Source organism: Aricia agestis, chromosome 21, assembly GCF_905147365.1.
Source record: "Aricia agestis chromosome 21, ilAriAges1.1, whole genome shotgun sequence".
In the NCBI taxonomy this organism is placed as follows: Eukaryota; Metazoa; Arthropoda; class Insecta; order Lepidoptera; family Lycaenidae; genus Aricia; species Aricia agestis.
Genome location: NC_056426.1, coordinates 1,759,461 through 1,783,397, shown reverse-complemented (window position 1 = coordinate 1,783,397; position 23,937 = coordinate 1,759,461). Strand labels below are relative to the sequence as shown.

Sequence of the window (23,937 nt, the reverse complement as noted above, 5' to 3'; positions counted from 1 at the left end):
ATAAATATTAAATCATAATAACACATTCTTCTAAACATAGATAATATGTACAATTAAAAATATAATATATACAAAAACTACCAAAATGATAAAAATGAATACGTATATACAATGTTGGTGGGATGATAATAATAATGAGATGATGAGTATTATGATAAAATAAAAAGAAGACTAGATGTGTATAAAAATAATGAGAATAGATCATAAAAATAGTTTGTATAAAACAAAATACACATATACGGATACCGTATAGGGTTTGGAAAAAATACTAATATAGTATATTACAAGGAGGTCATACAAACGCAGAACAATTTTTTTGAAAACAATAACAACACGCGCACATCACGCTAACACACAATAAATAATCTTAACACTAACAATAAATACACTCATTTGGATCATACGGCCATTCGTATAAACAATAAACAGCATCGGTCAAAAACGGACCCTTGGGGTACCCCTTAGTCTTGCTTCACGTGGGCCGAGTAAGCTAAGTTCTGGGCTTCGTCTATCGCTCGGCCCCATCCGTGGCCGCTGCTGGCGTGGTATTCCTCATGATGGGGATGTGCTACCACCTCGTAGCTGGTTTCATGGTGCTTGCTGGCGAGGAGCTTCTTGAGGGCAATGATACCGGCAACCAGAAGGGCGATCTTAGCCAAGAGGACGGCCTTGGCGGCGGCGAAGGCGATGATTCCGAGGAAGAGGGGTATGAGAGCCATGATCTTGAGCTTGGCGATGGCCAGGAGAGGAAGGAGCTGCTTGATCTTCTTCTTTTTGCCACGAGCTGTGAAAGATAGAGAAAATTGTTAAAACCAGCTGTATTTGTCTTTGGCACGGTAGTTTACATTCTTAATACTCTCATTTTGATGATAACTCACATTATGAAAATCCTTATGCTAAGTACTGACATACGGTTTTGCTCAATCGAGCAATAACGTCGAGCAAAACCCACGGCTCGGGCTTTCGTCCATACATTTAGCATTGCTGGATAGTTTTATACTAAATCTATATATTTAATCCATGAATCCGGCTCGATCCGGTTCCATTAATCCTTTGGGTCGCAAGCGGCTCGATGCGAGCCTTCGAGCTGTCAGTTTTGCGGTCCACACAGTAATTATTACTCGATTTGGAGTAAAACTATCGAGCAAAACCGTATGTGAGTACTTAGCATTACTAATATTTGAAATGTGAAAGTGTGTCTGTCTGGTACCTCTCCACACTTAAGTGGCTGAACCGGTTTAGATGAAATTTGACATGGAGATACTTTGATAAACGAAATAGTTATTGTTTCAAAAAACGTATGTTTTTGCAATAAACGAATTGACACTACGGAGTTGTAGGCTTTGTCTTGTTTCCAATAAATTTTAATATCTTATTTATATTAAATTCTATCAAAAGCCTTCCACAGAATTTAAGGGTACTAAATTAGATTTAAATTAATTACAGTAAGTGAATTGTAATGTAGCGGTGATTTGAATGTTTTACCTATAGATATGGCGTTACATACATTAGGTGTTGCCCATTTTAAGCTTGTATGTGATCAGAATTACAATAAGAATAATGTGGAACTGCATATTATATTCTAAGCAGACGATAGTCCTCATTTTAACAAATTCCATATCAGAATCTGTGTCAAATTCTACGATTATAAATTTTCACGCGTCCGTTTGGTGGTGTACCTCTTTTCGGTTTTATTTGTATGGACGCTAAAAGTGCTATAAGCTCTTAAATGTTTCAAATACGTTTACAACTTTATTTATCTACAACTGTACTTGCTTAAATTATTGGCGTATCTACTGGAATTTCAATAATTACTTCCTTATCTGAACGCAAATTCTTTAAGTTTTGTCTGAATTTAAAAAGCTTAATTTTATCTATCTAGATGAATTTAAAAATGCAAATATAATTCAGAAGTTTCAATTATAATCAAGTAGAGTATAATTGTGTTATGAGCGAGCAAACAAGCATACATACCGTCTGATGGTAAGCGGTAGCCGCCGCAAATAAAAACTGTGAGTAACTTCACTCACTAAACAAAAAATGAGCAAAACCTCTAGCTAGTTGTCTACAAGACCCTGATATTCCCGAACGATCCTTGTTGCTTCCACATTTGGACCAACGATGAATTGAAATTACTTCCTTATCTGAACGCAAATTCTGTAAGTTTGTTCTGAATACTTATCTATCCACATGAATTTAAAAATGCAAATATTATTAAGAAGTTTTAATTATAATCAAGTAGAGTATATTTGTGTAATGAGCGAGCAAACAAGCATACATATCGCCTGATGGTAAGCGGTACCCGCCGCAAATAAAAACTCTGAGTAACTTCACTCATTAACTTAACAAAACATGAGCATAATCTCTCGCCAGTTGTCTATAAGACCCTGATATTCCCGGACTATCCCTTGTTGATTCCACATTTGGACCGACGATGAATTGAATATAAATAAAATCATTTTTAAATTTTGTAAGACTCACTAAAACTGAAAACGCCTGAACAGATTTGGCTAAGTTTAGTCTTGAAATATTCATGGAATTCCAGCTAAGGTTTATATTAGAAGGAAAGTGATAATATGAACTTCACCGGATCTTCTAGTTGGGCATACCTATAAATATTTGAGATTATGCTTATGGTTAAATGAGTTAATGTGTATTATCTTCTTATATATAAAAATGGATTTTTAAACGTGTTAGGCGCGCTAAAACTCGAAAACGGCTGAACGGATTGGGCTGACTTTACTAGTAGTAGTTTTAAAATATTCATAGAAGTCCAGGGAAGGTTTTAAAGTGACACGAAGTTCACCGGGACAGCTAGTTATGTATAATAAATAATAATACATATTTACTCATTTAACCATAAGTATAATCTAACGCCATGTATCTACAAGGCCTTGATATTCCCAGACTATCCGTATTATCCACATTTGGATGTGAAACACTTATGTTACAAGTTAAGGCTGGGCAGCTTTCGAGTTTTCTAACTGGTTTCAGTGAGGATGTAAGGAAGTCCACGACTACTTACCTGACCTAGAAGCCAAGACCGCTTTGGGAGAAAATCCTAGCAATAGTAGTTGAAGACGTGAGTGGAAGAACACGATAACTAACATTTTGTAACATGCGGACATTAACTCATTTTTTTTCCTTTTTTAACAAACTTTGTAACTTATCTACTTCATCACCTGGCTTATATGTCTGGCTGTACATAAAATGTACAGTGTTTTTATTTAAAATCATTTTTCAGGCCCTAAGCTTTCATTTGTGCAAAAAAGGGCAAATTTTGACTGTTACTTATCTGGTTCCTCACATCTTCAATTCTAGTGATGAAGTAGTTTGAAGCAAGTTCTTTATTCTAGTGATGAACAAGTTTGTTTGTCTAGATTGATATTAGTGCTAAAACAGTGCTTATAGGATAGATTTTCACATTAATATTTTCGTCTTAGAAACATCATAATATGCAATTTCTTCGCACTGAAATTCATAAATGAGGAACCGCATTTTACCTAGCACTGAAAGAATGTGCATTGTTACTAAAATTATAAATATGAAACTGTGTCTGACTGTCTGTTACCTCTTCATGTTTAAAAAGCTAAGCTGATTGAGATGTAAATTTGGTTCCGTAAAAAATGGACGGTTCCCGCTCGTTAAAATCGTCTCATAGGAGTTGTTAGCGTCATCTAGTGTCAAATGATAAAAATTATAGAAAACCTGTGCAGATGGTAAATATTTTGTGGAGCAATCGACTATTTTATAATAAAATCTTTTTTATAATCATTATAAACTCAACGACTTTTACCTATATAAATATAAAATAACTCTATACTTAATTGTTATAAGAATAAAAACCGTGTAATAAAATTATTAAAGCAATTAATTTCTCCATGTTCCGGATGAAAGGAGATCTTGTTAGGTTAGCCTAGGGTTAAGTTTAATGTCGAAGTGAAATGGTTAAAATGTGAAATTGAAGTACTTGGTGAAATAGCTGAGAATCCATTTCCATACTAATGCATAATATTATAAATGCGAAAGTATGTCTGTCTGCCTGTCTATCCGTCTGTCTGTCTGTTACCTCTTCAAGCCCCAACCGCTAAACAGATTTAGCTGTAATTTGGTATGGAGAGAATTTGTGTCCTGGAAAAGGATATAGGATACTTTTTATCGTGAAAAATGTACGGTTCCCGCGCGATAGATGAATTTTGGCGCAACGGAGTTGCGGGCGTTATCTTGTTTATAATAAGCAGCTTGATAAGTAGCTACATTTGTTAAAATTCCTTATGGTTTTTTTGGTTAACATTTAAATAAAATTGATGTTTAGTAAAATGGTTAATAATTTATTATGGACCATGGTATAGTTTATGGAAAGTAATTAAAAATAATGTAAAAATAATGTAATTAAAAATAGATAAAATAATGATTTATCAAAATCTTGGGATTTCGTATCTAAGAAAATACTTAAATAAGCAATTTAAATTAATGTTTAATCCAGTATTTTTAAGCTCACTATAGCTAGTGAGCTTAAAAATACTGGATTTTAAGACTTCGAAAATTCTTGGGATTTCTAATCTAACAAAATACTTAGATAAGCAATTTAAATTTATGTTTAATCCAGTATTTTACGCTAACTAGCTAAACAAGGAGTTCTAAACCAACTAGTTATTTCATATTCAAAACTAACTACCTAAATAGCTAATTCATTACATCCGATAGTAATAGCGAAAACAACATTAATTTAAGTTATGATAAATGAAAGTTAAATCCGAATTCTTTATCTTTATTAATATGTTTTTAAATAGCGTCTTAAAAAGTAAAAGTTGTATGTCCGGTTGTTTCTCTCGTAAGCCTACTTTTTTGATTGGCAGCTTATTATTTTTATGATGTATTAATTTCACAGTTATAAGTTTATAACTAGACATCGGATTATATGCACGATCAAAGTGCCGAAATATGCATGCAAATATGCACGAAAAAATAGCCAAAATATGCACAATCAAAAGTGACTTATTGTTAAAATTTACGGTTTTTTAAGAGTTTTTCGGTGGTGCCGTCAATAAATGCGCCAAAATTTATCATTCCATCAAATCCAGGATTTTTGTTTCTTATCTGTACCAATAAGATTTTCTACCAACATTTTCCGATTGAAATCTTAGAAGTTCATCACCTACTTTTTTTCTAATGTTGTTGTTAAATAAAGTTAATAAGGATGGGGCCACATATTATTTGAAGTATTTTGATTTGATTTTCGCTTCTATTAGTCTCAGCGTGATAAAATATAGCCTTTCTCGATAAATGGGCTATCTAACACTGAAAGAATCATCAAAATCCGTTCGTAGTTTTAAAGATTAAAGGGAACAAAGGGACATGAGGGACAAAAGCGACTTTGTTTTATAATATTATGTATAGATTTAGAAGTATGGATGTCAAAATTAACATTATTTATGGTTAAGATGTTAATAAGCTGTATAATAGGAGTACTAAGTTTGCCTGTTATGTAAGATCACGGACTTATAATTTTATTACTACTTATTATTTACAAAAAAAAATGAAGTTTATTTATTTACAAGAAAAATGAAGTTTTCTAAAATGTTAGCAGGAATTTTTAAGAAAAAATAACGTTACGCCCGCAACGTTGCCCCGAAATCTATTTATCGCGTGGTAACCTTACATTTTTCGCAACAAGCAACTATCCTAAATCCTTATCCGTATCTCAATTTATCTCTACACTACATCGGTTCAGCTGAAAAAGTAACAGACAAATAGACACATTTGTAATATAAGAATGGTCTCTTTATTTATCTCAGAGGTGCCAAAAAACGAAAGTGCTTTTTACACTGTTTGTTCAACAATTAGTGTGTTCATGTAAATTGTATTCACGAAAATTTATGCAATTTTATGTAGATCTGTTTATGAATGACTTTATTTCAAGCTAATAGTTGCTATTACTGCTATGTTATTTATCAGGGTGGTAATAATAGTAGTTTGATTATCTATATATATAAAAATGGATTTTCAAATGTGTTAGTCGCGCTAAAACTGGAAAACGTTCAGCCGTTTTCCAGTTTTAGTTTTGGGCTAATTTTAGTCTTAAAATATTCGTAGAAGTCCTGGGAAGGTTTTAAAGTGACACGAAGTTCACTGGGACAGCTAGTTTTTAATAATAATTTGCACAAAATGGATATAATTCCTATTTGATTATTGTGTATTTTAATGTTTGAAAATTTAATCTATGTGAGTAAAAATAAATCAAAAATTTTGTTAGTCTCGAAAAAACTCGAGAACGGTTGAACCGATTTTGCTAATATTGGTTGGAATGTTTACGGAATGTTTATGCGCTGAGAAAATTTAGTAGATAATAAAATTGTGGAATCTAAAGACGTTGTTTTGCTACTTAGGTCAATTACAAAATCTTTAGGGCTATCAAAAAACAACATACCTTCTTCAAGTGACCTCTTCATGCCTTCAACAGTGGATGGGGGGAACCTGAACTGGATGACATGGTTCTCCAGGAAATCGGCAGCGGAGTCCACCAGTCTCGACTCGATCTGTGCTTCCCTGGCCTTGGGCTCCTCAGCCAAGGGTTCGAATGCCCTAGCTGACCTGGGAGACCCCGTGCCCAATAGCGTGACACCTTCAGCGAGATCCATCTCCCGCGCCGACGAAATACTCTCCACATACTTCAGAGCCTTCTCCTGCAACCAAAAATAATAATGAGTCTTCTGTCACATCACTTAGTCACTTCACTCAAACTTTTCTGAACGGTTCGGGAAGCCGGCGAGAAGAACCAGCGGCACGCACGCCATCTTTTATTAAAAAGATGGAAATTAAAAAAAAAGCACTTCACTTCACACACCTTTAGGCACAGGGACACGTCTGCTTCGACACACTCCTTCACTACTCCAAGGACGTTGGTCATCAAACCATCGTCTTTTTCCACGGCCGGCATGGCCGCGGCCGTGGCTAGAAATAGGACAGCTAGGAGCTTGGCAGTCATGGTACCAGCTGTTCACAAAATGTGGCCGGGCAAGCTCCACACTGGGTTTTAAGCCTGCCACCCCACTCCGTCTGAACTGGTACGATTAATACGAGCACTCACTCTTTTACGTGCGAACGCATTTCGAATTTCGAGCCACTAGTACTTGGGTCGACTCTAACATACGTAGGATTGAGTCTTTGAATAAAATTACGCAATTTTGAGTCGAGTCGAGTACAAGTTTAAGCCCCAAAAAGTCTGTAAAGCTGAGTCCTTCATTGACCTATTTAAGCAAATTATATCTAAAAAAAATCAAAATATAATCACATTAGAGCCCATTTTTTGAGTCACTAAAAGTACAAATTTGAGTCAATTTGAGTACAAGTTTGAGTCCCAAAAGTCCGTAATACCAAGTCCTCGATTGATCTAAGTAATGAAATCCTTTTTAATTTATTGAAAGGACTTTAATAAATTAATTATTTGTGTACTCTTCTTAACGGACTTATTAGTTAATTTAGCAATGTTCATTTATAGAGAAGACGTTAAAAAAAAAGCTTTGAAATATAATTTAGAGCATTTTTTAAAATATTACAGTATTTATTTATTTATTTATTTTTTTAGGCATATCAACAATATAAACACACACATATACATTGATTACATTAATAACTACATTTTAGTGCTTATATCAATTACAGACATGCACAACATTATTTTATTAAAACACATCTATAACCAAATGAAATTAAAGTTAAGTATACAATTAATTCTAAATTTATAAATATTCAAAAATTAAAGAAGCATTATATTACACAGTACATAATTTAATTCAATGACATAAAAGTAATACTTAATAAATAAATAAAACAAATATATATGGAAAATGTCACTTTAACTATATAAGGCCTAGAATATAATGTCCGGACTAATAAATAAAATGTCAATGTAAAGTCAATAGTAAATTCATAATAATAGGTCAATTAATTTTAGAGAAAAAAAAAAGAAATATTAATAAGTCAAAATGAAAATAAAAAAAAATTAAATTAAAATTAAAATATAACCTTATTTAGCACCTTATTTTTTTTTAATATTATTATTATTAAGTATAGTTAGAATAACCATGTAGGTTGATCGCCTAATTGTCTGACAAGAAAGGTGATCTATGGATCATACGCTATTACACATATTAAAAGTCTGTCCTGTGCCTGACCTCTCTCAATTACCGGTCATCATACAAGAAAAGAGCATAAAAACGAGATGCTTTTATGTATTGCGTACACACTTCAGCATTATAAAATAACATCTGTGCAGCTTGGTGCGAATCGGCCATAATTCGTCGTGTGTGGTATTATCATCATCTTTAGTTCAGCCTTTTCAAACATGATTGTATTGTTCACCATTATGACATTATTTGCGATTATTATTATTAAATAAGAGCTTTCGCTTTTCTCTCGTAAACAATGGATTATCTGCGATCTCCGAACGCTTTCTCACTTAATTATGTGTATTTATTGTAGTGTAAATTACACTGAAAATGTATGTTCGGCTAAGCATGTAAATCAGAGATAATTGCGATGTGCAGTGCCTTTCTTATTATGATAAAAACCCGCGAATGGTCGTAGAGTAGATTACGGCCGTAACGCTGTTGTGCATAAGTTCGTTTGTCGCTTAGAAATCGTAATTTTTTCTGAAAGAGTATTCCAGGTCCTTCACAGTCTCCCAAATCATCTTCATCGAAAATTTCTGTCAGATAGGCAAATGATCACACAGACTGTCAGTTATATAGACAGATAGACACAATTCCACTATGTAATATTATAAGTAAGAATTATTAAAAGCGGGTATATTATATATAATATGGACTAAGTGTTGGTGTAATTAACCAACATTTAGTCTATATTCCTTTGTCCTGTTTTGTCTCTCAAAGTATCATCCAAAATTTCATCACAATCGGTTTTTTTATTTATGAAATAAAAGGGCAAACGATCAAACGGGTCACCTGATGGAAAGCAACTTCCGTCGCCCATGGACACTCACAGCATCATAAGAGCTGCAAGTGCGTTGCCGGCCTTTTAAGAGGGAATAGGGTAATGGGGGAGGGTAGGAATGGGAAGGGAATAGGGGAGATCAGGGAAGGGAATAGGGTAGGGAATTAGGCCTCCGGTAAACTCACTCACTCGGCGTGAAACAGCGCAAGCGCTGTTTCACGCCGGTTTTCTGTGAGAACGTGGTATTTCTCCGGTCGAGCCGGCCCATTCGTGCCGAAGCATGGCTCCCCACGTATAGTGGTTTAAGCGTAAAGACATGATTGACACATAAACTCCTTGATGGAAATAATCCTTATTGGCATATTTTATACTAATCAAACGAATTTGAAACAAATGAAGTAGTAGGTTTTTCAAGCTTACGTGGGAGAGCCATGCTTCGGCACGAATGGGCCGGCTCGACCGGAGATATTTCTCCGGTCGAGCCGGCACGTTCTCACAGAAAACCGGCGTTAAACAGCGCTTGCGCTGTTTAACGCCGAGTGAGTGAGTTTACCGGAGGCCTAATTCCCTACCCTATTCCCTTCCCTGATCTCCCCTATTCCCTTCCCATTCCTGTGAGTGAGTGAGTTTACCGGAGGCCCAATTCCCTTCCCTATCCTCCCCTATTCCCTTCCCTTCCCTACCGTCCCCTATTACCCTATTCCCTCTTAAAAGGCCGGCAACGCACCTGCAGCTCTTCTGATGCTGCGAGTGTCCATGGGCGATGGAAGTTGCTTTCCATTAGGTGACCCGTTTGCTCGTTTGCCCCCTTCTTTCATAAAAAAAAGCTTTTAAGCCTTCAAATTTCATTTCGAAACTCCAAACTATCAGGTGAAAAAGCTCGTTTATCACAAAATCGATATCATTAACACATCACATTATACTTCCTCTATACTAAACACATGTCAGCTGTATCATTTGAATTTTTATATCTGATGTAAGAGTGAGAGTGACTATATCACTCTCAGTGGGTTTTCACTCTTTATTATTATAAATGTATATTTTTAATAGCTTGTTATGAATTAAATGGCTTTGTAGATTAGCGGTTCTCAAACTTTTTGGTGGCGGAACAATTTTAAGAAGTGATTTTTGAACACCAAATAAAGGAATGTTTTGTCTTTGAATGAATTGTCTTCACGCTGGTGTCTGATGACAATATTTTTTAAAAACAATTTAGGTATCGCTCGCTCGCTTTTGTAGAGGCCCCAGGGCTCCACGGAGCACACTTTAAGAATGGCTATCTTAGATTATCTAAACATAAAGGCATGCAAAGAAACGGTGTCAAAATAAACATTTGTTTTTTTTACTTCTCTTAAAGTTTCTATGCTTTTATTAGAACATAATATTTAGTTATACATTTACTAAAAATTTAATCATGAAAATAATTTTATTTAAATCAATCTGAACTTACGAGCGATACGACTGGCGAGAGACTAGGTGCAGGAAAAGACCAGCTTGGTACCTATCACTTTTATAGTGCTCAAGTGTGTGCGCAATGTACAAGAGTATCCCCTATTATTTTATTATCATAGCCCTGTGTGAGACGGACGACCGACACGACTGGCGAGAGATCAGGCGCAGGACCGACTTTACATGGCCATCCGACGGATCATCTTACTTGTCAGACAATCAAGTGATCAGCCTGCACTGTCCTAACCAAACTTGGAAACAACATGTTTCCAATACGGAAATCGAACCCACGACCTTCGAATCATGATACTCTAAGCCACTGGACTACGGGCGCTTTGATCTAAACATAGTAGACAAGTTAGAAAATAACGGATGTGTATGACCAGTCAGTTTCTCGTCAGAACTTTTCTGTGATTTCCTTTGATGTTGTAAAAAGTAGTATGAACTAGTTGTGAAAAGTTGTCTGAGCCTTAAGGTAGGAGAGAGTATTGTAACTTTTGCTCATGATTCGCCTTAAATATTTACAGTCTTTTATATTTTCATTAAGCTGCATATATGAACGTTTTAAGGAGTGAGCCCATTGGTACGGGCCGCACCGGGGCTCAGCGTGCCGGGGCTCATCGCAAAAATCCGCCTCCATACAAATTGTATGGAGGCGGATTTTTGCGATGCGAACGTATCGCACACTGTGTCGGGGCGCAGCGGATTTCTGTCAATGCGACAAGCCCCGACAAGCCCCGACAAACCCGCTGCGCCCCGGCAACAGGGTGACCACACTTCACATAGATTTCCACTTTTTGGTAGATTTGAGGTCAAATGAATGACGATTTAGTAGTCCAAATTTTTTTTGTAAATTTTAATAGAAAATCGATATTATAGAACAAATAATATAAAAAATTTAAATGCATAATGAAGACAGTCCATATAAACAATTTACTTTTAATTTAGTTTCAACCACGTAGAATACATTGATTAATAAAGGTAGATTTTCGGTAGAAGCTAAAACACGGTCTAGTAGATTTCAGTAGAATATAGCAACGTTTTAGACATATCGAATCACGAGTGATTTAAGAGTGGTCACACTGGAGCTATCCAAAGTACTCAAAATCCATCAATGCGATGCGGCCCGGCCCGGCAATAGTGTGCTATAGCGCATTTTGCGCTGCGCTGAGCCCCGATCCGCCCCGGCACGCCCCGGCGACAAACTGTGCGCGTACCTTTAAGGTGCTTCCTCACCGAGAGCATTCGTAATATTATGTAATGTAACATTATAGATTCGACTTTGAGCATTGATATTACAAGTTGTATCAAGATATTATACATTGTATCATTACAAGGTGTGCATTGTAATGCTCGGTTTTCCACCCTCACTGATGTAATGCTCGACTCTGTAACGTTACATTACAAGCGAATGCTCCCGATTAGGGAGCACCTTTAAGCTCAGTCGAAAAATCATCGTTGACTCAAATCACGATTTATATATATCATGATTTAGATTGACTTGTCATAACCCCTAAACTTACTCTGGAATGGAGACCAAGGCTGGGAAATCGGGGTGTAGGTCGACCTCGAACTAGGTGGGACGACGATCTCCGCTTAGTTGCAGGCCCATGTTGGATGCGAGTAGCAGGAGATCGGTCATCTTGGCGTTCATTGAGAGAGGCCTATGTCCAGCAGTGGACGACTATAGGCTGATATGATGATGATGAACCCCTAAACCACTATTGTGCTATTATAAATCAATATTTTTGTTGCTACAATAATTATTATAACAATAATTAGATTATGCCCGCAACTCTGTTGCGCCAAAATTAGTTTATCAAGAGGGGAATCGTACCTTTTCCCGGTATTAAAAGTATCCTATGTCCTTACCCGGGGGCCGGGACGCAAGTAAGTATTAAATATCAGCAAAATTGGCTTTCGCATATTATTTAGTATGGATTTGTTGCGAATGCAATCGTCGTGCCTCATTTATAATTTATAAATAAAAACGAAGTTTGTCGACGCAGGTTGGTCAAAAAGTAGCAAAATATCGTTCAGAGTAAAAGAGTTCAACGCGAGCGAAGCTCCAACAAAAATGTTAAAAGAATTTTAATAATATTATATACTGATTGTAGCTGACCTTGCAAAGTTATTTAAACGTAACATTAGTTTATTTATGGAGAGAAATAAATGTTGGCTTATTCCTATCTACAGCTTTATCAAAAAAGGTGTAGCCGTTTTGAAGGAGTTTGACAATTTGAAATAATCATACTTCCATATACTATACTAATCTTATCTTATATCTTTAAACGAGCAATTCTTGTATATATATAATATATATCTTGGAATCGGCTCCAACGATTTTCATGAAATTTAGTATATAGGGGGTTTCGGGGGCGATAAATCGATCTAGCTAGGAATAATTTCTAGAAAATGTCATTTTTATCGGATACCGAGCAAAGCTCGGTCAAACAGCTAGTTATATCTTAAAACGAGCAATTCTTGTATATAAATATATAATTGGAATCTCGGAATCGGCCCCAACGATTTTCATGAAATTTAGTATATAGGGGGTTTCGGGGGCGATAAATCGATCTAGCTAGAAATCCTTATTGAAAAATGTCATTTTAATTGTGTTTTATCGAATACCGAGCAAAGCTTGGTCAAATAGCTAGTATTATTATAAATGCGAAAGTGTGTCCGCCTGTTACCTCTTCACGCCCAAACCAGTGAACCAATTTTGCTGAAACTTTATATGGAGATACTTTGAGTCCCAGGAAAGGACATAGGATGCTTTTATCCTGGAATAATCTATGGTTCCTGCGAGACAAACTAATTGCTTTGCGGGCGTCATCTAGTTTTATCTTAAGGCGACGCCTTGATAACTTGGCTGTAGCGATATCGATTTTTCTCAGCAATGACTAAATCTAAGAAATTAATTTTTTTTTTCAATATTCATCAAGTCTTTGTCTTTTAATTATCCATAGCATAACACGATTGGTCAACTTTTATAACACAGAATAATCAATCAAAAAGACCTCTGTAAAAAAAGGGATTCTAATTTTGCCAACAGAGGAGAGTGATTTAAGCTCCAAAATTTGTAAATATATTGGTTCAAGCATACACTTTAATTTGCCAAAGTTTATATGAAATATATTTATGGTTTCTAAATTACGCGACAAAAACCATTTTGTCGTTACGCCCTTTCCATTGCTTGTTTTCTATGAGAGGCCGGGCTGGCCTCTTATAGAAAACAAGCAATCTAAAACATATCTAAGAAGGTTTTTTTACTTTAACGCGGCGTCACCTGTCTACGTCACAATGCCTGCCCTAAATTGTCTACTAAAAAAATAAGTTGTATAATAATTTAACTCATGTTTGTTCCAATTGTCTTCTAAAAATAGTGGCTACGATTCTCAACTCCACTTTTTTCTCTTCACACACAACAAGTTCGGATGACTGGCGTTTTGTTCGATTTCTATAATGACTGTGTATTTTGTAACTGGTGGAATTTCTTACTTTCTTTTTTTGACCACAATGCAATGATGTAATCTTACTTTTTTTTTTGAGTCATTGTAACCATTTCAAGAGTTTTAGGTTATAGGCACACTGTTTTTTTCCTCCTTTTGTTCAACCGTTTGAACTGTCGATTTTGTATGTAAATTTAGTTGTTTTACACAGAAAACATGATTTTTTGCGATAAAATTGCGAGTCCTTCCTCATGAGCCATGATCTACTCCATAATATATGTAGTTTATCAAAATCATATAGTATAAGTAGTTTAAAATGTTATTTCATATAAAGAAACTGTCAGATTTATTTTAATTTTAAAGAAAGTTTGAGAACCAGGCCAGCGCTTAGAAGTAATCCATACTATTATTATAAATGCGAAAGTGTGTCTGTTTGTCTGTCTCTCTGTCTGTTACCTCTTCATGGCCAAACCGCTAAACCGATTTTGCTAAAATTTGACATGGAGATACTTTGAGTCTTGGGAAAAGACATAGGATACTTTTTAGCCCGGAAAAATGTACGGTTCCCGTGAAATAAACTAATTTTAGTGCAACGGTGCTACGAGCGTCGTCTTGTATTGAATAAATGATATTCAAATATTTTGTAACCCTAAATACTTTCACACTCACGAATTAAATAATTCAATGTTAATAACTGGTGCAAGTTATGAATTATTGAATGGTTGTTGTTTGGTCATAGAGTTTGAATTTGCAGAGTTGGCAGACCGCAAGGAAGCAGGCGCTATAGTCAAAATAATTGAAGGTGGCACCAGCGGTCATTGACCTTTTTAGTCTAGGAGCTAAGTGAACAATTCCCGCAATCTTATAAAGACATTCGAGAACGATGAAACACGATAAGTTTTTGACAGGGGTCAATGACCGCTACGGACAGAATTCAGTAATTTGAGAAAAGCAATAACAAGGCTTCAAAAATACGACGAAACGTTTCGAGAAAAGAAGGTAGGTAGTGCCCTTGCGCGCTTTGCTTGGCTCATCTTAGCGGGCCCAGATAAATATTTTCTGATCCTTGAAAGTTCTGGAGACGCGTCTGTCTATCTTCACGGTCTAACTGTTCATTATGGAGACACTTTGAATAACGATACTGAACGAGGAATATTTTTGATTATTCATGGATTTAGTTTTCTACCGACAAATTGTAAATGTAAATGTCTATCTCAAACTCATCTTTATGTTGTATATTTTGTATTTATATAGTAGGAAGGCCTCGTCCTTTAGTCTCAAACCCATACTTACGTTGCGTATTTTGTGTGCATATATTATGGGAAGGTCTTGTCCTTTCTACACTCTATTGCATATGCACAGAAATGTGTATGCAAATATGTCACCCGCCACTGTAATATTAAGTGACAGTGAACAGGAATTCAAATGCCGGTGCCAAGTAAAATGTGTACTTTGACACCTTTGAATTAGGTTTATGGGACTTGACTTCTTGTTTATATTATAACAGTCCAATCAATTTAGGCCAAATTAGGAGTCAATCTCGGAAAATCGAGGTACCCAGTATATTACCACGTAAAAACATGTAGTATGGCATCCTAAAAATTTTCTCAAAAATTCACATAATATAATTAATAATAATAATAATATCTATGGACACTTCACACCACGTCAGTCTGGCCCCGTGCTAAGTACCTGAAGGACATGTGTTACAGGTACCAGACAACGGAAATATATTTAATACTTTTATATTATACATATATTTAAGATTTTTATTATATCATACACATATTTAATACACATCCATGACCCAGGAACATTGAAAAAGTTTTTGTTCCGTCGGCGGGATTTCAACCCGCGACCCCCGGCTTGAGTTGCCACACACTCAAACCATTGAGCCACGGAGGTCATCAATTGGATGGTCGTAAGTATTAAAAAGTTTTTACGTGGTGATATACTGGGTATCTTGATTTTCCTTGACTACAGGAACATACCCTGGCCGATATCCCCAATTTGCCGGGGGATGCGTAAAGCATTTCCCCATGTTAAAAAAAAGGTTAACCCCCCATGGTTACTGGTCTAAAGTGCGTTTGGCTGTTGAGACTAAAATGCTTCTTCTAGGCTTCGAGCTTGGCTGTCGATGTGGTGGTGGTTCGAATCCCACGTTGGAGCTACTAAAAAGTTAATTTCGACTTAGATTAGGACCATGCAGGCTGATCACCTGATTGTCTATCAAGTAAGATGATACATGCGTCGAATCAGCATTGTCGGTCCTGCGCCTGACCTCTCGCCAGTCGTATCGGTCTTCCGCCCACTGGGATAGTAAAAGAATAAAGAGTGTCCTTGTTGGAAGCACACACTATGGCACAATAAAATGATTATACAACTGATTATAGCATGTATTTCAGTAGTTTTTCTTAATTTTAATATTATGAATTTAAGTTATACGAACAGACATAAGGATAAATAAAAATCAACTTCTGTAACCATTAGTTTTATTGATTTTAAAGTTGAGGTCATATTATAATTGCATTGAAATAATAAATAGAAATAAAAAATAATTTGTTATAATTTATTTACACATTTGTTAATGTCAATAGATATAATAAATATGAGATCTATAAATATATAAAAAATAAAATAAATAAAATAATATCATACTTTTGTATTCGATATTTACTATACTTTATAATATATAAATGCAATCGATAAACATACGTAAATTTAATACTTATTTTAAATATATTACGTATATACAAAGGTACATGTATGCCCGTTTATGTACAAACTAAATATTAAAGCATATCCAAAGGCTCAATATATTTACATAAATATTTACATATTATAAATCAATTATAAATATCGAAGAGTTATAATATATCAATTATAAGTCCGTGGAGTACACCTATCATTGTCCGTGTCTTGCCGTTTCGTTATGCTACAAATAAATAAATAAATATTTTTTTAATGTTTTTCCTATCCCCTATTGTACTAACCATACGGTTCGTTTCGCTTCAGCGAGCTATCGTACTATACTATGACCAGTTATGTATATATGTTAGGTGGTATGTCTCCGCTATATGTTTACTGGGGCTTGTAAGCGTTGTATGCTAAGTCATTGCCACTTTCCATAGACCTGAAAAAAAATTAAATGTCAGTCAGTATCTAAAAGTTTTTAAATCTATGGTGCAATCTACGAGGGTACTGACTACTGATACAATTTAATTTGAATTTCACCGAAACAAAAACAAAATTCATGCCTCAATACAAAAATCTCGTCCCAAACCAAAAATGCTTGCCGTGACCCTTTTTTATATCCATAAAAGTTACTTAGCCCTTGCTAACTTAAGCCCTTGTTGCTAAACCCTTAGTTCTAAACCCCTGGTTGTCAAACACCTACTTGTTACTAAGCCTCTGGTTACTAAGCCCCCTTGTTACTGAACCCCAGGTTCCTAGACCCCTGTTTATTAAACCCTTGTTACCTGCTCCAGCCTGCGCCGCCGTGTCCAGCCGATACCACCACCTCGTGCGCTTCTCCACTTCCACTCGAAGACAGGAGCTTCTTCAGCCCAATGATACCAGCCAGGACCAAGGCCAGTTTGGACACGATGAGGGCCTTGCCCGCGAGGAGTGCCAGGGCTCCGAAGGCCAGGGGCACCATCATGCCTCCGATGAGGAGGGGGATGGCCAGGAGTGGGGCCAGCTTCTTCCTCCTGCCTCGTTCCTCCCCGAGGCTGCGGGCCAGCTCCTCGCTGCTGGGGAATTTGACCTGGAAAGAGGAACATGAGTCAGATGAAGACAATGAGTTTGATGAACAAATGTAAGTTTGATGAAAAATGTAAGTCTGATGAACAATTTTAGATTGATGAATATTGTAAGTTTGATGAATAAGTACTGTAAGTTTCTTGAATACCAAAATTTTGGTTGAGATTTGACATTAATGTTAATGTCAAATATAAAAATATTAGATTCTCTGTTTTAATTTTGATATAAAAGGCAGCTACCAATTAAAATGTGAAGATTATAAAAATAATTCCAATATGTATACACCGTTAAAAAAAGTTGTTGACTTATCAAATAACGTCACTAAACATAATTATATTATATTATAGATCTTTTACAATAAAAGTGCACTACTGTTATTTTAATTAAAAAAAAAATATTTTTCTATCATCTTCAAAAGCATAGTGCGTTACTTTTAAATAATTACTATCCGCTAAGCAATAAAAAGTGAGCATTACCACCAATTAAATATATGGGGCATACGAGAAAATCGGTAAATAGACTGCAACAGGAAAACTGTATTAATTGATGCCATTAAAAGATGCGCTTTCTCCTGCACGCTATTTTTTCCAACTGTTTTCTAGCATGCATTATTGAATATGATGCTTCAATAAGCATTTACGCACGCATGCTATTGGCATTTTGCTGGTTGACATGCGATTGAAGTGACAGAGATGGAAAGGTTAATGACCGTTTTTTCTGAAGAACTTTTAGATATAATGTGGCCTTTCCACGCTGGCCCATGGCGAAAAAATGCAGGCGATTTGGGACGAGTGGAATATTCGTCTACTTTTGTCCTAGCGTAAAGAGGGACTTAGTTGCTACATACATTTAGGGACTTAACGTACCAAAAATTCGTGGATGAACTTGGGTTCGTCATCAGTCGTTATTTAGGAATTATCTTCTTTAAATAATTACTGAATAACTCAAAAGAAATTAACGTCTATAATGTTACCTGGAAACTTGCGAAATGCCTTTTTAATTAGCCCAGAGTAATTTTTACAGTTATCACTTATCACAGAAGTCTTCTTTGATCGCCAGTATCTTTGTAAGCAGTCTCTGACGATTAGAAATAGAAGATAATTGCAATGGAGACTCTAGCACTTAGCAGTCTCCGAATCACTTAATCTTCACGCCGAGCTTAAGTTTTTGAGTCTTCCAGATTTTTATCAGGTCTGGAATTATAGTATATTGTGATAATATCTCCCTGACAATTTTCGAGTTCCACTGAATCATTCTTATTTTTTGTGTTCTATATAAATAAAAACGATTTTAATATTTTGCTACACTCGCCAAAATTCAAGAATGACTGCACTGACTTCCCTAATTTTAGTCTTGAAATATTTTTGGGAGCCCAGGGAAGGTTTATATTAAGAGGGAAGAGATAAGCAGTCATCTATTCTACTAATAATAAAGTCCGTGACGTTGTTACTTATGACCTCATAAACTGGAGTTTATCAGGTGCCTCGTTGTAATGTAACAACATACACAGTCCTAATATCATACCCCCCTTTTAATACATTATCTGTCATCTGCAAAGATTGTGGTGAATATTTAATACCGTGGTTTTACATAAATTCGAATCTTAGGGGTAAAAACAAAGATCTAATAACGAATTGTATACCCGAGGAAATTGATTCCTAGGCGGTTGACAGACCACGTAGGCCTGTTTGGTCGTCGGTGGGTCGGTCAGTCTGGTTGACATTTGGTCGGCTTATGTCGATTTAATGTTAGCTGTGATCGGTCGGGTGGGTTTGACGTAACGCGACCAAATTACTTACGTCCGCCATCTACCTAGGAACCAACTTCTCTGATATGGGTCTACCAGAATCTGATGGCAATTTTCGACAGCAGATTTTCAAAAAATATCCTTGATCATTGGATAAATTTTTATATTTGCCTGTTGACACACATAATCAGCCGCTATAAGAAAAATAAAGGAACAAAATGTTTTATTCCAATTACCCCGGTATTGCCAGAGTCAATTTCTTTTCTCACTTTTTGCCATCAGATTCTGGTAGACCCATATCAGAGAAGTTGGTTCCTGTACATTAAAATGCTATGAAGTTCCTAATATTTGTGAGCTGTTAAAAATACATTCATCTTACAAATATTACATCAATCTAGCTATTTACTATTCTAGCTGTGCTTCACGAGTGAACAACATTAACTCCGTTACTAGCACAAAACACAACAGGTAAATAAGTCTTAGGTTACACGATCAGTCTGGCATGAGTTCAGTCCATTAGTCTGATCCAGACTGACGGGAGAATGATCGTGTAACCGTTTCATTGATGGACTGATAATATTTTTTTTATTATGTACTTTCCGGTCATCATTCTGGCGTCGGTCTCAGGCTGATGGACTTAACCCATGCCAGACTGACCGTGTTCCTAAGAGTTCTCTTTCTGTCAAGTCATTTTTTCGACGTATCAGACAATGTGATTTGTTTGGGCAAATCCGAGACGCCGGGTCGCCACGAATTTGCCATAAAAATTTTTGCTCTTTCGACGCTGCTACTTTCACAGTAAACGCTACACAAGGAACACACACACACACAACCTAAAGTATTATCACTTAGTTTTGTTACAGCCTGTATAATATATCAGTACTGTAATATCTGTATAATCAGTGGTATAGGACTGAACTTATTTCAAGGTCACGTTCAATAACGCTTAACACAATAATCACTGATGCCTTAAACGGAACCGTTACAGTTCAGTTTTAATTGCTTATAAATCATTGTAACTGTGCACTCGTACTGAATTTTAATATGCCATTAACTCTATTTGTGTACGACATTGAACTTGGATACTATAATGATAATATGTCATTATGTAACATACGATTCAAATTATAGCCTTGTTTCTCACCGACATAGTGAAAAAAATAACATGAAAAACAAAAAAAAAACTGCTTTATTATTACTATTATTATTTAAATTGAAATGATATCAAATGTTACAAGAAATAATCTGAAAAAAGACAAATAAATCGGGTGCCATTTTTATCCCTTGGATACAAAACGCTAAAATATATCCCTTTATCGACCACTACAATTCTCAAAAACTCCTCAAGAAGTTCCCCTCAGAAAAAAATTCTCAAGAGTCGCAGTGATTTCATGGCTCTCATGCCTTCGGAGGACGGAAAAAAGAAAAAAATATCATCGTAGATATTTGGAGCCTTTATCTAGATGACCTCTTTTCTAAGACAAAACAATCTCAGAATCAATCTCATCTCCTGTCTGAAGACAGGAGTCACAATATATCCTCAAGTCATGACGTCATGGCTCTAATACCTTCGAAGGAAGTAAAAAAGAAAAAATATATCATCGTAGTATTTGGACACTAGACGAGTTCCATTTTCAGAAGTCTATTCTTCAGTAGAATGAAACCGCTTTTATGGTGACCATGCTAAAGTTGCACGTCCACCGGGTCGAAATGTACGCGCGTACGGTGCGGACGGAGCGTCGTAATTTATAATTTGTCAGGCGCAGAAATAACGTTCCAGTGCACGACGTATAAATCAATATAAAGCAACAATTCCGCTGCGTACACTCCGATTCCGATCCGGTGCACGCGCACCTTAAGCCTGCTGGAAAAAATTAATTAAAAAGTTACCTGAATGGTATGAGTCTGCATGAATCCAACGATTTTGTCCAGGATAAGATTGTCCAGGGAGCTCTCGTCCAGACCTCGGGGGATAGCCTCCTCCTCCACCTTTTCCACCGCACCCTCATTCTTGGTGATGGTGACACCATTGAGCAGTGAGATCTCCTCACTCTTAGATAACCTGGTGAGGGATTTCGCGAGCTTCCTCTTCAGGCAATGGAACAGGTCCTTATCCCCGCAGTCTTTGTATGTCTCGTATGCAACTTTGATGTCCCCTAGGATGTTGTCCTCCGAGGCTACCTCCTGGGTAGACCTGGCTGCGACGGCCGCCGCTAGCAGCAGTATGGTAAGGTAGTGAGGTACCATTTTGTCTGTGGTCTAGGAGGCACTGTGAAGTAATGGACGCATCATGGAGTATATATGCGTTTTACGTTACGGTACACTGCACCCCCAACAGGGATGCATTTGCAGTTGTATGGTGTGCAAAACAATTAATGCAATATAATAACTCCCTTGGGCCTTTGCCCAGCAGTGGGACAGTTTAGGCTTATAATAATAATAATAAAAAATCCCATACCGGTTTCGGTGACGGTGGCCGGTTTCATTGAAACCAGGCCAGTTATGCAGGAGTATTTTTATAGTGCCCAAGTGTGTGCGCAGTACAAAAGAGCACTATCTATTCTTTTACTCTCTTAACTCAGTGGGACGGAAGACCGACACGACTGGCGAGAGATCTTATAATATATTATCATCCATCTAGTAAGTATCTTGAGACACTAAAAAAATTGACTATAATATTTGGTTTTATTGATTTAATAAGCAATATGTACTACATTCGAAGTATTATAAATTGTTGAGGTTGAATGCTCTCGGACTTAAATTAGTTACCATCAGCTTTATATTGGGTATTATAGGCCTAAGGTATTAGAATCAATAAGTCTTCTGTATTTGAGAATTTTCAAACATTCAAACCCTGTTTATCTCTCTTCGACGTATACAAGAACGAATTTTAGAAACTGTATAGCCAGTTTTGTGAAATCCATTTTTAATGGATATCTACATGACTCTGGAATAAACTCTCACCAGCAGTATTTCCGGACCAATACGACCTGCAAACAAGAAGAGAGCGTATTCCCTCTTAAAAGGCCGGCTACGCACCTGCAGCTCTTCTAATGTTGCGAGTGTCCATTGGCGAGGGTAGTTGCTTTCCATCAGGTGACTCGTTTCCTCGTTTGCCCCCCTTTTTAATAAAAAAAGGAATATTCAGGTTTTTTGTTTCGTGAATATAATCAGTGTAATCGGTTCAATATCAGCTGAGGTCGCTTTTATATGATGAAGATTTAAGTGTGGTAGTATTGCTGTCGCTACCAATAACTCTTACAATAAGATCACAGATGCCTCAATGCAATTATAACGCGTCGATATCACTCTCTCGTCTGCATCCTAGAGCCTATGTCTAGACGGATTTGACAGCAACTCAGCTGATGATCGCCAAAAATTGTGTTTTTGTCACAAACATGATAGATTCCTAAAATTGTGTTTTTGTCACAAACTTGACAGAATATACCCTAAAAATATTGTGTATTTGTCACAGATTTTACAGATCCCATAAAAATTGTATACGTGGGAGAGCCATGCTTCGGCGCGAATGGGCCGGCTCGACCGGATAAATACCACGTTCTCACAGAAAACCGGCGTGAAACAGCGCTTGCGCTGTGTTTCGCCGAGTGAGTTAGTTTACCGGAGGCCCAATCCCCTAACCCCTACCCTATTCCCTTCCCTACCCTCAACTATTCCCTTCCCTTCCCTTCCCTACCCTCCCCTATTACCCTATTCCCTCTTAAAAGGCCGGCAACGCACTTGCAGCTCTTCTGATGCTGCGAGTGTCCATGGGCGACGAAAGTTGCTTTCCATCAGGTGACCCGTTTCCTCGTTTGCCCCTTTATTTCATTAAAAAAAATTGTGTATTTGTCACAAACTTGACAGAGCTCCAAAATTATGTTTTTGTCACAAACCTGATAGATCCCCTAAAAGTTGTATATTTGTCGCAGACGTGATAGACCCCCTTAAAATTGTGTTTTTCTCACAAACTTGACATATTCCCTAAAAATTGTTATTTGTCACGAACGTACCGTAACACTAGGCCTAAGGTGTAAGGCCTGAGTAACGACAGTAAATGAACCCTATTGAACAACCTTAAATAAAAAAACTGTTATCAGTGAATATAATGTACTAGAGTCTAGTAATTACACAACGCCCGCAACTCCGTTGCGCCAAAATTCGTTTATCGCTTGGGAACCATACATTTTTCCGAGATAAAAGTATTATATGTACTATCGAGGACTTAGGTTCGCCATATGCATAGGAATCAACTTCTCTGACAGTACTTTCCCACGACTCATAGTATCTCCATGCCAAATTTCAACAAAATCAGTTCAACAGTTTGGGCGTGAAGAGGTAACAGACAGACATTACAGTTTCGCATTTATTATATCAGTATGGAGCGTCCGTGGCCTAATGGGTAGACCTTTGGTTCGCACTCCTAGAGGGTGCAGGTTCGAACCCGTGTGGAGGCGTGTACCTATGAGACATTCTCTGATCTCAAGTACATCGGACGCTCGTACGGTGAAGGAAAACATCGTGAGGAAACCCGCACATAGTTCCAGACGTAATGACTAGTTCTTTCCTCTG

The 23,937-nt window shown here is 36.7% G+C and overlaps 2 protein-coding genes across 2 annotated transcripts; both read right to left on the bottom strand.

Annotated features, from left to right (window-relative positions):
- Window positions 1–461: 461 nt before the first annotated feature.
- Window positions 462–6,988, bottom strand: LOC121737537. The gene is made up of 3 exons (XM_042129191.1): window positions 6,848–6,988; window positions 6,431–6,686; window positions 462–784 (listed from the first exon to the last, which is right to left on the bottom strand). The coding sequence occupies exons 1-3, from the start codon at window positions 6,986–6,988 to the stop codon at window positions 462–464; spliced, it is 720 nt and encodes a 239-aa protein (XP_041985125.1).
- Window positions 6,989–16,601: 9,613 nt separating this feature from the next.
- LOC121737541 lies at window positions 16,602–21,622 on the bottom strand. Its single transcript, XM_042129194.1, has 3 exons — window positions 21,256–21,622; window positions 17,336–17,622; window positions 16,602–16,989 (listed from the first exon to the last, which is right to left on the bottom strand). The coding sequence occupies exons 1-3, from the start codon at window positions 21,610–21,612 to the stop codon at window positions 16,938–16,940; spliced, it is 696 nt and encodes a 231-aa protein (XP_041985128.1). The 5' UTR covers window positions 21,613–21,622; the 3' UTR covers window positions 16,602–16,937.
- Between the last annotated feature and the right edge of the window lie 2,315 nt (window positions 21,623–23,937).